The 16,976-nt window shown below is 38.9% G+C and overlaps 2 protein-coding genes across 2 annotated transcripts in view; both read left to right on the top strand.

The window, feature by feature from the left end:
- MCM6 (minichromosome maintenance complex component 6) overlaps nt 1-845 on the top strand; it is a 33,191-nt gene extending 32,346 nt beyond the window's left edge. The window contains exon 17 of the mRNA XM_038565094.1: nt 459-845. Within this exon, the coding sequence (XP_038421022.1) occupies nt 459-575 (117 nt within the window). The 3' untranslated portion in view covers nt 576-845. The remainder of the gene's footprint in view (nt 1-458) is intronic.
- A 6,586-nt stretch (nt 846-7,431) lies between these two features.
- LCT (lactase) overlaps nt 7,432-16,976 on the top strand; it is a 51,380-nt gene continuing 41,835 nt past the window's right edge. The window contains exons 1-2 of the mRNA XM_038564534.1: nt 7,432-8,071; nt 16,787-16,866. Coding sequence (XP_038420462.1) covers nt 7,432-8,071; nt 16,787-16,866 — 720 coding nt within the window. The remainder of the gene's footprint in view (nt 8,072-16,786; nt 16,867-16,976) is intronic.

Genomic DNA, 16,976 nt, shown 5'->3' with positions numbered 1-16,976 from the left:
GAAAATTGTTACATGTTAATTATCTTTAGATTAATACTTTTATCAAGAAAACACCACTTTTATCAGAGCGATAAACAGAATGATAAGCATATTTATCAGAGGATTTTTACAGTTGCATAATCTTAAAATTCATGCGTTTTATCTTACCGTTTTTGGAATTATATTTACAAACTGTAGTATACCAGGAAACCTTACTAAAATCACAATGTCTGTTGAGCTTATCTATTTTATAATTTCTCAAAATAGGTTTATGGTATGATAAGGTCTGTATCCTAATGGCAAATGAGTTTAGCAGAACCTTGATAAAGATTTTAAGGTATAGTCCTTTTTCATAGTGCTTCTGAAGGGTAAATGGAAGAAAATGGTAGTTGCAAACACTCAGAAGGGTCAAGTTCCCTGGATGGGAGTGTTTTTACAATACCGCTGAAGACCTGAAGACAAATGTTTGTATTTCACAGGATCATGTTCTAATTGAACTCACCCAAGCTGGATTGAAAGGCTCCACAGAAGGAAGTGAGAGCTATGAGGAAGATCCCTACTTGGTAGTTAACCCTAATTACTTGCTTGAAGATTGAAATACTGAAAGTATCTGAGAGACTGTTGCCCTTCCCTCCTGGCCTGGAGTCTGGATGTAGCTCTACTAGCAAGAGAAATGTTTCTGGGGCAAGACTTCAGGAAGATTTATTTTGAGGAATAAGAACCTTGTTGCTGGTCTTGGTTTCTGTAACTAAGACCTTCGTTTCACATGTATAAGAAAAAGTCCAGTACTTCTTTGGTATGAGAATAGCTTTTTACAATTGCCAGCTACTGCTTTTCTTCATCAAAATAAAATGATGTATTCTGCAGTTGTCTATTAGATTTATTTCCTCCTTACTCTAATTACTGCTTTCATCTACAGTTGACCCTTGAATGACATGGAAGTTAGGGGTACCATAGTCCCCATGCAGTCAAAAAAAAAATTTGTATGATTTTTGACTTCCCGTAAAGGTAGTAGCCTACTGTTGACTGGAAGCCTTACTGATAACATAAATAGTTGATTAACACATACTGTGTATGTTATATATACTGTATATTGTATTCTTAAAATAATGCTTTCTTTTTTTCAATGTTTCTAGGCTACAAAGTTTGTCTACAAGTTTTTTCAAATTGTTGCAGATCTCTAAAGAATTTTCCAATGTATTGAAAAAAAATCAATGTGTAAATGGACCCACACCATTCAAATTTGAATTATTCAGGGGGCAGCTGGACTCACAAACATGAGTCTTTCCCTTTTTGTTTAATGTGGAGCAGATGGGTGAAAGTGTATAGCATTATAAGCCTCTAAGATTGGTTCCTGTGAGGAGTCCTTAGAATTAGTATGAAGGATAAGGAGCTTTAGAGATTACTTTCCAAGATTACAGTTCTGTGTTTTATTTTTTAAGACAGTATTTAAAAATGAAAAGTTTATTGTACTTTTTTCATTATTAGTAATACAGCAGTTTGCATTGTTGTACCTTTTAACAACAGATGACATTTGGGGGCCTGCAGGACCAGTTAGGGAATATTTATATGTTGTATGTGGGTTCACTATTAATTTCACATTTCAATGGCTTGAAAACAATAGAGTGAAGAGGACTGGGAATGGATAGAGAAATTGTATGGTTAGCAGATGCAGACTATAAGCTCCTCAGTCAAAGGTATGTTCCTAATTAATGACAGTAGGAGAAGCTGGTGGGAAGAGGAAACCTTGGTGTACAGGATCTCAAACTGTGTTGAGGCAGGAGATGCTAGCATAAGGTGAGACATTCAGGGGATAGGAAAAATATTCTAGTGAAAACATAGGAGATAGTAAGAGCGCATCTCTGCACTGACTCCCAACATGATAAAATGAAATAAGGAGGTCCTGGAAAACAGCCTGATAGAAATTTGAACCCTAGTATTTTGGTGAATCTCCCTTCTTCCCTGTTTTGCCATTTGAGTGGGGGCTCCAGAGCAAGGTGAGGTCATTATTATAAGTAAAGCCCCAGTTGAATAAGTAGGCTTATATTCCACATACCCTTTTCCTCTATATGTTATTTGTCAAGGAGGTGAAGTGGCTAATGGATGATGGAGCATGTATAAGATCCTTAGGAAGAAATTAGACAAGTATTTAGTAAGTGGATAAGGTTTCTGAATGGGAAGACTTTAATGTTGTAAGTTAACTGATCCATAAATTTAATCTATTTCCCACAAAATCCCAACAGATGCCCATCAATAAGGAAATGACTACATAAATTGTGGTTCAGCTCTACCGTAGGATATATAGACAAAATGCAATAAACCTATATGTTTGAAATGGAAATACCTCCAAGACACATGGGGGAAAAAGTACAAATATAGCCATAGGCATACCTAAATATATAAAGCAAGCATTAACATACCTAAAAGGAAAAGTAGTAATATACTAATAATAGACTTCAGTACCCTCTTTGATCAATGAATAGATAGTCCAGACAAAATACCAATAAGGAAACATGGACTTACTTATTGGAGAGGGAGACACTGAGACAGGGAGGACAGAGGGAGTAGCAGACTCCCTGCTGAGCAGAGAGCCTGAAGTGGGGCCTGATCTCAGGACTCTGAGATCATGACCTGAGCTGAAGGCAGACGCTTAACCCACCGAGCCACCCATGTGTCCCAGGAAACAAACCTTAAATGACATACTAGACCAGATGGACTTAACAGGCATATACATGACATTTCATCCAAAAGTAACAATATACTAAGCACTCGGAACATTCTCCAGGATAGATCATATGTTACACAACAAAATAAGTCAATAAATTTAAGAAGATTAAAATAATTAAGCATCTTTTCTGACCACAATGTAGTGTGAAACTAAAAATCCATTACAAAAGAAAATGGAAATGAGTAAGTATGTGGAGATTAAACATGCTGCCAAACAACCAGGTTTTTTTAAAAATATTTTATTTTTTCAAGAGAGACACAGGCAGAGGGAGAAGCAGGCTTCATGCAGGGAACCCAACGTGGAACTTGATCCTGGGTCTCCAGGATTAGGCCCTGGGCTAAAGGCGGCGCTAAACCGCCAAGCCACCTGGGCTGCCCAAACAACCAGTTTCAAAGAAGAAATCAAAAGTTCTAAAATACCTTGAAACAAATGAAAATAGAAATACAACATACAAAAATTTATGTAATGCAGCAAAAGTGACTCAGAAGGGAACTTAATTTTTTTCTTATTTTTTAATTTTTAAAAATATTTTAGTTTTTAAAAAAGATTTTATTTATTTATTCACGAGAGACCACACAGAGAGAGAGAGGCAGAGACACAGGCAGAGGGAGAAGCAGACTCCATGCAGGGAGGCCAACGTGCAATCCCGGGTCTCCAGGATCACGCCCTGGGCTGAAGGCAGCACTAAACTGCTGAGCCATCGGGGCTGCCCAAAAATACTTTATTGAAATTGAGTTTGCCAACATACAGTATAACATTCAGTGTTCATCTCATCAAGTGCCCTCTTAGTGCCCATCACCCAGTTATCCTGCCCCCCCATTTCCCTTCTGCAATCCTTTGTTTCCCAGAGTTAGGGGTCTCTCATGGTTTGTCTACCCCTAGTTTTTCCCCACTTAGTTTTTTTCTTATTTTATTGATTTAAGTAATCACACCCAACAGGCTGGAATTCATGACTCTGAGATCAGGACTCACACCCTCTTCCAACTAAACCAGCCAGGGGCCCCAAAGAGGGAAATTTACTAGGAATAAATAGTTACACCAAGAAACAAAGATCTCAAATAACCTAACTCTTCATCTCAAAGAACTAGAATAAATATTAGTAGAAGGAAGGAAATAACAGGAAATAAAGACTAAAATAACAATTAAAAGCTATGAAACAGCTGGCTTTTGAAAAGAGGAAAAAGAAAAAAGACAACCCTTTAACTAGACTCACCAAGAAAAAGAGGACTCAGAATCCAAAGGAAAGAGGAGACTTTACAACTGATAGTACAGGAACATAAAAGATTGTAAGAGACTACTATGAGCAATTGTACACTTACAAATAGAACAACCTAGAAGAAATAAATTCCTAGAAATATACCAACACTGAGTCATAAAGAAATAGAAAATCTGAACAGACTAATTATTAGTGAGGAGTTTGAATCAATAATCAAAACTTCCCAACAAACAAAAGTGTAGGATTAGATGGATTCAATGGTGAATTCTACCAAACATTTAAGGAAAATTAATACCAATCCTCCAATTCTTCCCAAAAAACAAAAGAGGCTGAAACACATAAAATTGTTTTACAAGGCAGGCTTTACCCTAATAACCAAATCAGACAAAGTCACCAAAAGAAAAAAAATTACTGGCAATGTCTCTGACGAATGTTGATGCAAAAATCTTTACTATAATATTGGTATACCAAGGGCACCTGGGTGGCTCAGTGGTTGAGCTGCTTTTGGCTCAGGTCGTGATCCCAGGGTCCTGAGATTGAGTCCCACATCAGGCTCCCCACAGGGAGCCTGCTTCTCCCTCTGCCTATGTCTCTGTCTCTCTCTCAGTGTCTCTCATGATTAAATAAAATCCTTTAAAAAAATATTGGTACACCAAATTCAAAAATTAAAGGATTATAAGGATTAAAAGGATTATAAACCATCATCAAGTGGGATTTGTTCCTAGGATGCAAGGGTGAATCAACATCTGCAAATCAATCAATGTGATACAACACATTAACAAAATGAAGGACAAAAATCTTATGATCACCTCAGTAGATGAAGAAAAAAGCACTTGACAAAATTCAACATCCTTTTATGATAAAAACTCAGCAAAGTAGATATAGAGGGAACAGATTCAATAAAAGCCATATACAACAAGCCCACAGCTCACATCATGCTCTAAGGTCAGGAAGGAGCTAAGAACGTCCAGTCTCACCACTTTTATTCAATAGAGTATTAGAAGTCCAAGCCAGAGCAATTAGGCAAGAAAAAGAAATGAAAGGCATCCAAACCAGAAAGGAAAATGTAAAACTGTCACTATTCACAGATGATATATTACATATAGAAAACTCTAGACACTCCACCAAAAAAAACTTGGAAGGAATGAACAAATTCAGTAAAGTTGCAGCATACAAAATCAATATGCAAAAATGTGTTGCATTTCTGTACACTAATGAACTATTGAAAAGAGAAACTAAGGAAAACAATTTCATGGTTGCATCAAGAATAAAATACCTAGAAATAAATTTAACCAAAGATGTGAAAGATCTGTACACTGAAAACCATAAGACACTGATGAAGTAAATTGTAGAATATACAAATAAATGGGAAGATATTCCATGCTCATGAATTGGAAGAATTAATATTGTTAAAATGTCCATACTACTCAAAGCAATCTATGGATTTAACGTAATCCCTATCAAAATTCTAATGGCATTTTTCATAGAAATAGAACAAACAATTCTAAAATGTGTATGGAACCACAAAAGGCCCTGAATAGCCAAAGCAATCTTGAGAAAGAAAAACAAAGCTGGAAAAACAAACACTCCCTGATTTCAAACTATTTCAGTTATAATAATCAAAATCAAAGTAGTATGGTATTAGCTTAAAAACAGACACATAGGTCAATGGAACAAAATAGCACAGAAATAAACTCACAAATATGTTATAGCATGATATAGCTAGCTATCTCCTCTAAGCAAAAAACAAGAAAACAATAAGATAATATTTTCATCTTACAAAGTGTAAAAATGTGAAGTTTTAAACAGGTGTTAGCAAAGCAGAGACTTAGGTATACTTATAACTTTTTTTTAAGATTTTATTTATTTATTCATGAGAGACACAGGCAGAGGGAGAAGCAGGCTCCCTGTGGAGAGCCCAATGGGACTCAATCCGGGGCCCCTGGGATCATGACCTCCTAAGCCAAATGCTCAACCATTGAGCCACCTAGGTGCCCCTACTTCTAACTTTAGGTAGGATTTATATTTGAAGAAGCTTGTTTTGGAAGACCATTTGGATTTCAATCAAACTCTAAATGTGTAACACTGAGTCTGGAACTTAATTTCTAAGACTCTGTCTTAAAGAAATGGTCATATATGAAGACAAAGATGTGTAGATATTCATTTGCAGCCCATTAAAATTAAGAATCAGCCAGTGTTCTATATGCCAGAGGTTCAATTAGGATACATCCTTATGCAAAATGCTAAGCATCTGTTAAAAAGAAGTGGTTCTATATATATTTTGATATAGACAGAGTTCCAGGAGCTGTTAAGTGGAAAAAAAGAAATCTGAGGAACAATGCATAAGACATAATCCCATATATGTTAACTTATATGTTTAAAATTTATACATTTACATATGTTTTAATTTGTATATATTCACTAATCGCTCTCATTAAGTTGCATTGTTCTAAACATGCTAAAGAATGATCTCATTTCATTCTCACAACTTTAATACACCATTGTTACCAGTGAGGAAACAGAGGCACAGAGAAATTTTTTTGTTAAGATTTTATTTATATATTTGTCAGAGAGAAAGTACACAAACAACAGGAGCAGCTGGCAAATGGAGAAGCAGGCTCCTTGCCCAACAAGGAGCCCATTGTGGACTCGATCCCAGAACTGTGGGATCATGACCTGAGCCAACGGCAGACACTTAACTGACCTAGCCACCCAGGCGTCCCAAAGAGGCACAGAGAAATCAAACGACTTTCACCAGATAAGATTTAAACCCAGGCATTTGACTCCTGAATAACCATTAAACTACAGAAAGAAAGAAAACTGGAAGGAGGCAGTGTTGAGAGTATACCCGAGGAAGGCAAGGGGAGTTGGGGAAGGGGGATTTGAAGGTTTTTCATATGTTTCTATATCTGAAACTTTTACACAATGTGTTCATCATTTACTTATATACTTCTTTAAGTTCAGTAATTTTTAAAAAGATTTTATCTATTTATTTTAGAGAGAGAGAGAGCAGAGGAAAGGACAAAGGGAGAGGGAAAGAATCTCAAGCAGACTCCATGCAGAGCGCAGAGCTCGATGCAGGGCTAGATCCCAGGACCTCAAGATCATGACCTGAGCCCAAACCAGAAGTCCAATGCTTAACTGACTGAGCCACCCAAGTGCCCCTACTTACATATTTTTAAGGTGGATAAAGGATTGTCAAGGGGCTCACCTTTGTTCTGTTCTGTCAACGAATTTTTAAATAATTCATAATTAAGAAAAAAAACATGGAGAACTTTTCTCCAAACATTTTCCAATTCCATTTGCTTAAATTGTGTGAGATGTTTGAGGTTTTTGTGTTATCTCTGTGGTCTTTAAATTTTTGATATCACATTAGTAAGCCGTATATTGATTTAATTACCATAGATAACCCAGTTAAATATTAAGTGTTAATAATCATTTAGCATTTTATAACCTAGCTGTGGTTATAAAGTAGGGATTCCACATACTTCCTAACAGGTCCTTGAAAATGGAGCTGGCTTGGAACTCATTCTTTATTGTCCTCCTAAGCTTTTCATGCTGGGGCTTGGATTGGGAATCTGATAGAAACTTCATGTCAGCTGCTGGTCCTCTCACCAATGACTTGCTATACAACCTGAGTGGTTCACTGGGAAACAAGACTTCTAATTTTGCAGCAGAAGACAAAAGCATTTATGTTTGTCAACAACCTGTGCCTGCTTTCCTGCTGGAGTATTTCAGCAGTGTTCGTGCCAGTGAGATCACCCATTATAAAGTATTCCTACCGTGGGCACAACTTCTCCCAGCAGGAAGCTCCAAGAACCCAGACAGCAAAACAGTGCAGTGCTACCGGCGGTTGCTTGAGACCCTCAAGGCTGCACAGCTTCAGCCCCTGGTCGTTCTGCATCACCAGAATCTCCCTGCCAGCACTGTCCAGAGAAGTGAAGTCTTTGCTCATCTCTTTGCAGACTATGCCACATTCGCCTTCCACTCCTTTGGGGACCTGGTTGAGATCTGGTTCACGTTTAGTGACTTGGAGGAAGTGATAAAAGAGCTGCCCCACCAGGAATCAAGATCTTCACGTCTCCAGACCCTCACTGATGCCCACAGAAAAGCCTATGAAATTTACCATGAAAAATATGCTTCTCAAGGTAAGTACACATGACCCCGAAGGCTGACCCACTGGCAGTCCACCCAACTTCCCCCAATCCTCCTTAGAGCAGGACTTAGCGTTTCTTCCTATTCCCCTTCATATGTATTCTTTAGTGAGAAAAAAACATTGTATTGAAAACTTCTCAATGGAGAGAGGCAGAGGTAGCTTATATTGCATAGTGCCTGGCACTTCCTTTGAAAACTCCTTTTAAGCTCTCCTTCCCCAAGTCTTGAGTTTGTGCCACCACGAACTATCTTCCTACCCTTCCTTCTACTGTCCTGCCTCCCTTACTCTCTAAGGCTTTAAGATTGCCCAGCCTCCCTCAGTCTCCTCTTTTACTCATGCAAACCAAGGTATGCATTCTTTAAAAAAAAAAAAAGATTTATTTATTTGAGAGAGAGACAGAGGAAAGACCTGGCCAGGGAGGGGGGCAGAGGGAGAGAGGGAATCTCGAGCAGATGCCCAGCTGAGTGTGGAACCTGATACGAGGCTCAATCTCGTGACCCTGAGACCATGACCTGAGCTGCAATCAAGAGTTGAATGCTTAACTGATTGAGCCACCCAGGCACCCACAGGGTATGCATTCTAACTGAAGTTTACATTCTAACAAAGAAGACAGATAAAATAGTGATATACTGATAGGTAGTGAGAAGAGCAAAATTGCAATGGTTCATATTCTGCTTCAAAGCTGATTCTGATCCAGGGTCTGATTCAGTAGGTTTGGGCAGGATCAGTACATTTGTGATTTTGATAAATTCCTAGGTGAATCTGAGGTACATAAGTTTTGAGAACCAGTTTTGGATTGTATATGCTTTCTGGCTTTTATTACATACTGCATGTATATTTGTATACATAGTATATAACATATTTGCATACTTGTGTATTCTACTTTTTAAACAAGATATTTTATGAGTATATTCTCATTTTATTAAAAATTCATTGAAAGAGTGTGGTTTATAATGGTCTTATAGATTCCCATCATATGAAGGTATCACAGAGTTTTAAATATTTCTCTCATATATATATATATTCTTTTACACATAAGTTTAATTTTCATCATTATGAATTACATTGCGATAAGCATTTCTATACATAAATCTTTGCCTACCTTCCAATGAATTCTTTCTGATTCTTTGAATTGAAATTACTAGGTCAAAAAATGTACATTCTTTAAAACTCTAAAGCATGTTACCAAATTACCTTCCAGAAAAATTATAATAATGTATACCAACAGTTATAAAACTATTCTGACCCTACTCAGCCTGTCTTCAATGATGTAATCATTTTTGTTATTGGTAATTTGACAGCTGAAAACTATTATCTCCTTATATGCTTCATTTGCAATGTATTTGATTATAAGAAGATCAAACATTTTTTCTATGTTAAAAATGAAAGCAGGGGGCACCTGGGTGGCTCCATTGGTTAACTATCTGCCTTCGGTTCAGGTCATGATCCCAGAATCCTAGGATTGAGTCCTGCATCGGGCTCCCTGCTCAGCAGGAAGTCTGTTTCTTCCTCTGCCCTCATGATATCCCTCCCTCTTACTCATGATCTCTCTCTCTCTCTCTCTCTCTCTTATTCTGTCTCTCTCTCAAATAAATAAATAAAATCTTTTTCTAAAAAAGTGAAACCAGGTGATCCCTGGGTGGCTCAACAGTTTAGCGCCTGCCTTTGGCCCAGGGTGTGATCCCTGAGTCCTGGAATCGAGTCCCACATCAGGCTCCCTGCATGGAGCCTGCTTCTCCCTCTGCCCGGGTCTCTGCCTCTCTCTCTGTGTCTCTCATGAAAAAATAAATAAAATCTTAAAAAAAAAAAAAAAGTGAAAGCAGGGCAAGGGAAGAAAGAATGTGAATGTGGACAGAGCCATTTCAGATAGGGGTATCAGAAAGGCTGTGTCCTTAGGGACAACAGCAAGGGAGGGAACAAGCAAATAGATTGGAGAAGAGGATTCTAGACTGGGAGAAAGTACCTACATGGGGACAGCAACAAGCCCAGCAGTCAGTTTAATGAACTTGGAGGAGATGGGGGAGATGAAGAGAAGCTAAATTTGAAAATGGATTCTTTGGAAAACCTGTCTTGGGGAGGGTGAGCAAGTAAATGTTCGCTGTAATTCTACTGAAGAAGCACTGGGTGAATGAACTTTGAGAGGTTTGTTCATCTCAAAGGAAAATCTATCTTGTTTTGAGGACAGTCTCCGTAGACTTATTTTGATTATAAAAATATATAAACATGTTTATTAAAATGTTTGCAGATTCCATTTTTAATATTTATCAGGTTACTAAAGACTATTTTTTATACTTGTAGTTTCCTTTTCTTCTTCTGCTCATTCCTCCCATCCTATATTTTGTGTTTCATCCATATCACTAGATTTTCTACCCCAATATAATGCAGGACACAAAATAAATTTTTTCCAGTCTCCTTCCTACTCCAAAAGGTGGTTTTCCTTCTTTCTTTCTCTCTCTTATCCTCCCCTCCCTTTTTAGTCCAATCCTGTAGCTTTTGTTCTTTTTAAAATATACCACCTAATATACACAAAAAAGTTGTATAAATATGTTTGTTAAAAGCAAAATACTATTAAAAAATTACTGAATTGCTTTTTTTTAGAATATTTTATTTATTTATTCATGAGAGACACAGAGAGAGAGGCAGAGACACAGGCAGAGGGAGAAGCAGGCTCCATGAAGGGAGCCCGACGTGGGGCTTGATCCCGAGTCTCCAGGACCACGCTCCAGGCGGAAGGCGGCCCCAAACTGCTGAGCCACCTGGGCTGCCCGATTTTATTTTATTTTTAAAGATTTTTATTCATTTATGAGAGAGAGCACAAGCAGGAGGAGGGGCAGAGGGAGAAGCAGACTTCCCGCTGAGCAGGGAGCCTGATGTGGGACTTGATTCCAGGACTCCAGGATCATGACCTGAGCCGAAGGCGGATGCTCAACCAACTGAGACATCCAGGCGCCCAAAGATTTTATTTTTAAGTAGTCTCTGTACCCAACTATTATCCTACTATCCCCATTCCCCTCTCCCATGTCAGCCCTAAACAACTGCTAATTAACTTCCTGTGTCTATAGATATCCCTGTTCTGAACATTTCATATGAATGGAATAATATGTGGGTTTTTTTGTGACTATATAGGGATCTGTTGGATGTTCCTTTCATGGATAGGCTGAGATTATGAGTTTTAAGAAGGAAGATTACAGAATAAAGTGCTATTTTCCTCATGTATCAAGGGTACATATTATCAACATGATTTATGCTGTTGATTTTTTTTAAAGACTTTATTTACTTATTCATGAGAGACACACACACACACAGAGGCAGAGACATAGGCAAAGGGAGAAGCAGGCTCCCTGCGGGGAGCCTGATGTAGGACTCAATCCCGGGACCGGGGGATCACACCCTGAACCAAAGGCAGAAGACCCTCAACCACTGAGCCACCCAGGCATCCCTATGCTGTTGATGTTGACCCTGATCACCTGATTGAACTTGTATTTGTCAGGTATCTCTAGGGTAAAGTTACTCTTTTTCCCTCCTTTCATACTGCACTCTTTGGAAAGAAGTCACCATACACAGCTCACACTTAATGACTGGGGAATTATGCACCCTCTTTTTTTTTTCTTTCTTTTTTTTCTTTTTCTTTTTCTTTTTATTTTTTTCTTTCTTTTTTTTTTTTTTTTTAAGTAGGCTCCACATCCAGTATAAGGCTTAAACTCACAACCTTGAGATCAAGAGTTGGATGATCTATCAACTGAGCCAGCCCGGTGCCCCAAGTTATGCTCCCTCTAATAAGCAGCTTTTAAAAGTTCTTTTCTAGAGATGCCTGTATGGCTCAGTCCGTTAAGCATCTGCCTTCAGCTCAGGTCATTATCCCGACATCCTGGGATTGAGCCCTGCATGGAGACCCACTTTGGGCTCCTTGCTCAGCGGGAAGTCTGCTTATCGCTCTTCCTCTGTCCCTCCCCACCCCCTACTCTCCCCATCCCCTCTGCTCTTAACCACGGAGGCAAAAGATTTGTACACTGAAAACTTTAAAACATTGCTAAAAGAAGGTAAAGAAAAAAAATAGGAAAGACATCATTTGTTCATGGACTGGAAGACTTAATACTGTTGAGATTTCAGTACTGCCCAAAGCAATCTACAGATTCAATGAAATCTCTGTTAAAATCCTAGTGACAGTTTTTGTAGAAATAGAAAAATCCATCTCTAAATACATAAGGAATCTCAAAGGACTTCAAATAGCCAAAACAATCTTGAAAAAGAACAAAGTTGGAAGATTCACACTTCCTGATTTAAAAACTTCCTACAAAGTTACAGTAATCAAAATAATATGGTACTAGCATAAGGATGGACATATATATATACCAATGGAATAAAATAGAAAGCCCACAAATAAACCCTTGCCTATATAGTCAAGTGATTTTCTACAAGAGTGTGAAGACCTTCCAGCTGGGAAAAAAGAGTCTTTTCCAAAAGTGTTCCTGGGAAAACTGAACATCCACACATAAAGGAACAAAGTTGGACCTTTACCTTGTACCATATACAAAAATTAACTCAATCATGTTGGAAAACAAATCAAAGCCACAATGAGGTATCACTTCACATTCATATGAATAGCTATCATTTTAGAAAGGAGAAAAACATAGGTGTTCATGAAGATACAGAGAAATTGTAACCTTTATGCATTGCTGACAGGAGTGTAAAATGATGGAAAAGAGTATGGCAGTTCCTCAAGAAATTAAACATAAAATTATCATATCATCTAGCACTTGTGGGGACATACACAAAGATACTGAAACCAGGAACTTCAACAGGTATTTATACACCTATGTTCACAGCAGTGTTATTTACATAGCTGAAAGGTAGAAATAACCCAAATGCCCAGGGATGGATGAATGGATAAATAAAATGTGCTATTTATATACAATGTAATATTATTTGAGCTTAAAAAGAAGTGAAATTCTGACACATTGGATGAACTTTGAAGACATTATGCTAAGTGAAATAAGCCAGTCACAGAAGGACATTTATTGTAGGATTCCACATACACAAAGGACCTAGAATAATCAAATTCACAGAGACAGGAAATAGGATAGTGGTTACTAGGAGCAGGGAAATGGGGAGTTACCTGTTTAATGAATATAGAGTTTTAGCTTGGAATGTTGGAAAAGTTTTGAAGATGAATGGAGGTGATGGTTGCACACAAAGTGAGTGTACTTCATGCCACTGCAATATACACTTAAAAATTTTAATGGTGGGGCACCTGGGTGGCTCAGTCAGTTGAGCTTCTGACTCTTGATTTTGGCTCAGGTTATGATCTCAGGGTTCTGGGATTGAGCCCTGTGTTGGGCTCCACACACAGCATGGAGTCTGCTTGTTCCTCTCCCTTTGCTCCTCCCTACACTTGTGTTCTTTTTCCCTCTCCCAAATCAGTAAAGTCTAAAAATAAATATAATAATAATAATAATAATAATAATAATAATAATAATGGTAAGATTGCCTGGGTGGCTCAGTTGGTTAAGCATCCAACTCTAGATTGCGGCTCAGGTTATGATCTCAGGGTCATGAGATTGAGACCTACATCAGGCTCTGTGCTCAGCGGGGAGTCTGCATGAGATTCTCTTTCCTTCTCCCTCTACCCCCTCCCTGCTTTTTATTATAAATAAATAATTTAATGGGAAACTATGTTTTATATATATATATATTTTAAAGATCTTATTTATTCATTCATGAGAGACACAGAGAGAGAGAGGCAGAGACATAGGCAGAGGGAGAAGCAGGCTTCATGCAGGGAGACTGATGAGGGACTTGATCCCGGGACCGTGGGATCACGCCCTGAGCCAAAGGCAGATGCTCAACCACTGAGCCATCCAGGCGTCCCTCTTATATATATTTTACTAAAATTTTTGAAAAGTTCTAATCTTTTATATTTGTTAATAAAAACCTATTTATGTGTTCAATGTGCTGCCTCTGGGGAGGATTCAATGGAAGGGAGGATTCTTGGCGGAGAGTTGGAGGTTGTGGAGAGTGGGAACATCCTTCTCATGGGAAGAGTAGGATTACATACAGCATCCCCCACTTGTGCTAGGGTTATAACACTAGGAATACCAGCTTGACCAAGCAGTAATAGTAGCTTGAAGCATTGATATTGACAGTTTAGTATTGCCCAGATTACTTTTATTGGAGCATTTGAGACAAAGGGAGAAGAAGCAAAAGGAAAGTGGCTATTTTTTGTAGACAACTGTAATGGTTTTTAGTAGAATGACTTTCCTTTGTGGTGGAAACAGGTGAGCTTATCCTTTAGTGAGGACTAGCAATGCTTAAAAGAGACATGAACTTAATAGTGTTATGCAGCGATTTTTTAAAAATATTTTATTTGTTTATTCATGAGAGACACAGAAAGAGAGAGGCAGAAACAGAAGCAGGCTCCATGCAGAGAGCCCAACGCAGCACTCGATCCTGGGACTCCAGCATCACGTCCTGAGCCAAAGGCAGACACTCAACCACTGAACCACCTAGACATCCCTATGCAGTAATTTTCGACAGAGGCTTAAACCCACAGCAAATACCAATTTTGAGCTCTCTATATATGAACACCTATCTTTAATTATGTCTAACAAAAATTGCAAGATAAATTATCCTAAAGCAGAGCAATTACCCCCCTTTCAGTCCCATAGAGAACATGAACCACAAGCTTAGTGTGAGACTCTAGTTTTGAGTAATCTGGATTTTACAGTATTTTAAAAAGTATGATTTATGCTTGCAATGAGAATAGGTTGGCAACCACAGTGGGGAAGTTTGATTATTTTGTATGATATAAGAATTTCTGGAACTTCAAGTACATTTGTTCACTCTAGTTCTAAAAGCAGCTTGCAAAGTCAAATAGAAAGATTTGTGAGTTCATTCTGGATATATGTACTCTTGTTTCATTTCATTGGCCTAACAATGACACTAAATTGTACATTTAAAAATGTTAAACACAAGTCGTATGTTCCATGTGTGCTGATGTGATGGTTGGAAGCTCGGAAATCTGTGAAAGGCCAGATGGAACCATTAAACACAATCACTGAATAACTAGATAATAGTGCTATCTTATCAGAACAAGGACTCCTTGTCTCTAAGTGATATTCTCTGCTCAAAAGATTTCAAAGTTCTATTATGTTTATCAAAATAAGCCCCTTTGGAGGCACCTGGCTGGTTCAGTTTGAAGAGCCAGCAACTCTTGATCTTTCGAGTTCTGAGTCCAAGCCCCAGGTTGGGCATAGCGATTACTAGAAAAAAAAAAAAAAGAAAGAAAGAAAAGAAAGAAAGAAGAAAGAAGAAAGAAGAAAGAAAGAAAGAAAGAAAGAAAGAAAGAAAGAAAGAAAGAAAGAAAGAGAAAGAAAAAAAGCCAGCCACTCTTGTAGTTGTTAGTGGTGGCTTCATTGTCTCAGCAGATCTTCCTCCTGTACAGAATTCGGATGAAATGAAGTCAGGCACACAGCCTTACAGTTTAACTCTCAAACTCTGGTTTTATTCAGTTTTTGTTTAGTGTTTCCAAACTACAGGTCTGCTATGTATCCAGTGCTGAAGTTGGTATCTGGAGAGGTTTAAGAAATGTTTAAAATTTTGCTCCTCAATGAGCACACAATCCAGTGGGAGAGAAAGACGCAGGTGCAGGAAAGAGTCACAGAGCAAGACAAACACCTGAAGAATCGCTGCCGCGGCAGTGGTTCTCCAACAGTGGTCCAAGGACCACTGCATCAGGAGCAGCTGGGAGGCTTGTTAAATGCACTTGTTGCCCAGCTCAGCCCAGTGGGCTGACAGGTGTGCAGGGGAGGGGGATGTGGGTGCGCACGAGGAGGAGCGCCACTGCAGGTAATCAAATATCACAGTAAGTGGGTGCACGCTGCAGGTGTCCTCTAGTTTTCCCCTCCGTGCACCATAGGGGCTGAATTGCAGTCCCCACGGTGAACAAGGACCAGAAAACACCAGGTCGGGATAGCACCCTGCCTTTAAACAGAAGGTAAGAAAGCCGTTCTCACCTCACTGTCTTTACACTCTGGAGGGGCAGGGCAGGGTCATTGCTTTTATTCTGAAAGAGTTACAAGTGTCTTACATTTCAAAATCCTGCTTTAGATGAAACATTCTCTAAAGGGACTTTTTTGGGTGTTTTTTTTTTTTTAAGATTTTATTTATTTATTTATTTATTCATGAGAGACAGAGAGAGAGAGAGAGGCAGAGACCCCGGCAGAGGCAGAAGCAGGCTCCTCACAGGGAGCCCGAAGAGGGACTCGATCCCAGGACCCCAGGATCATGCCCTGAGCGGAATGCACATGCTCAACTGCTGAGCCACCCAGATGTCCCGGGACTTTTTTGTTTTTAAAGCCCCCCTGTTATCTAAAATGTTTCAGCTAGGGTAAAGTCGTGTAAGTGATGTCTTCAAAAATCCCGTTTAAAGTGGTGAACATTGGGACGCCTGGGTGGCTCAGCATTTGAGTGTCTGCCTTCCGCTCAAGGAGTGATCCTGGTGCAGGCATCGAGTCCCACATCAGGCTCCCTGCGGGGACCCTGCTTCTCCCTCTGCCTCTCTCTCTGTCTCTCATGAATAAATAAATAATTTTTTTTTTTTAAAAATCGGTGAACATGGAACAGGAAATGAGTCCCCAGGCAGCTCCTGCAGTCCCAGCATGCAGCCTCGCTCACCTGCAGCTCACCTGGTTCCTCTGGTTGGTTTTAGGTGGAAAGCTCTCTGTGGTCCTCAGAGCTGAAGCTATCTCGGAGATCCTGCTGCAACCCTCCACATCTTCCCTTGCCAAGGTAATGACAATCTCCCCCCACCCCCAATAGCATTTGTAATGTTTGAGGAAAGTTGTGATTTTACTTTTAGTACACAAAAGAAGTTTTCATCGGTTGGCTTGACATTTTTC

The sequence above is a fragment of the Canis lupus genome, chromosome 19 (assembly GCF_011100685.1).
Source record: "Canis lupus familiaris isolate Mischka breed German Shepherd chromosome 19, alternate assembly UU_Cfam_GSD_1.0, whole genome shotgun sequence".
NCBI lineage: Eukaryota > Metazoa > Chordata > Mammalia > Carnivora > Canidae > Canis > Canis lupus.
Note: the sequence above shows the minus strand (reverse complement) of the source record. Positions and strands in the feature narration are given on the sequence as shown.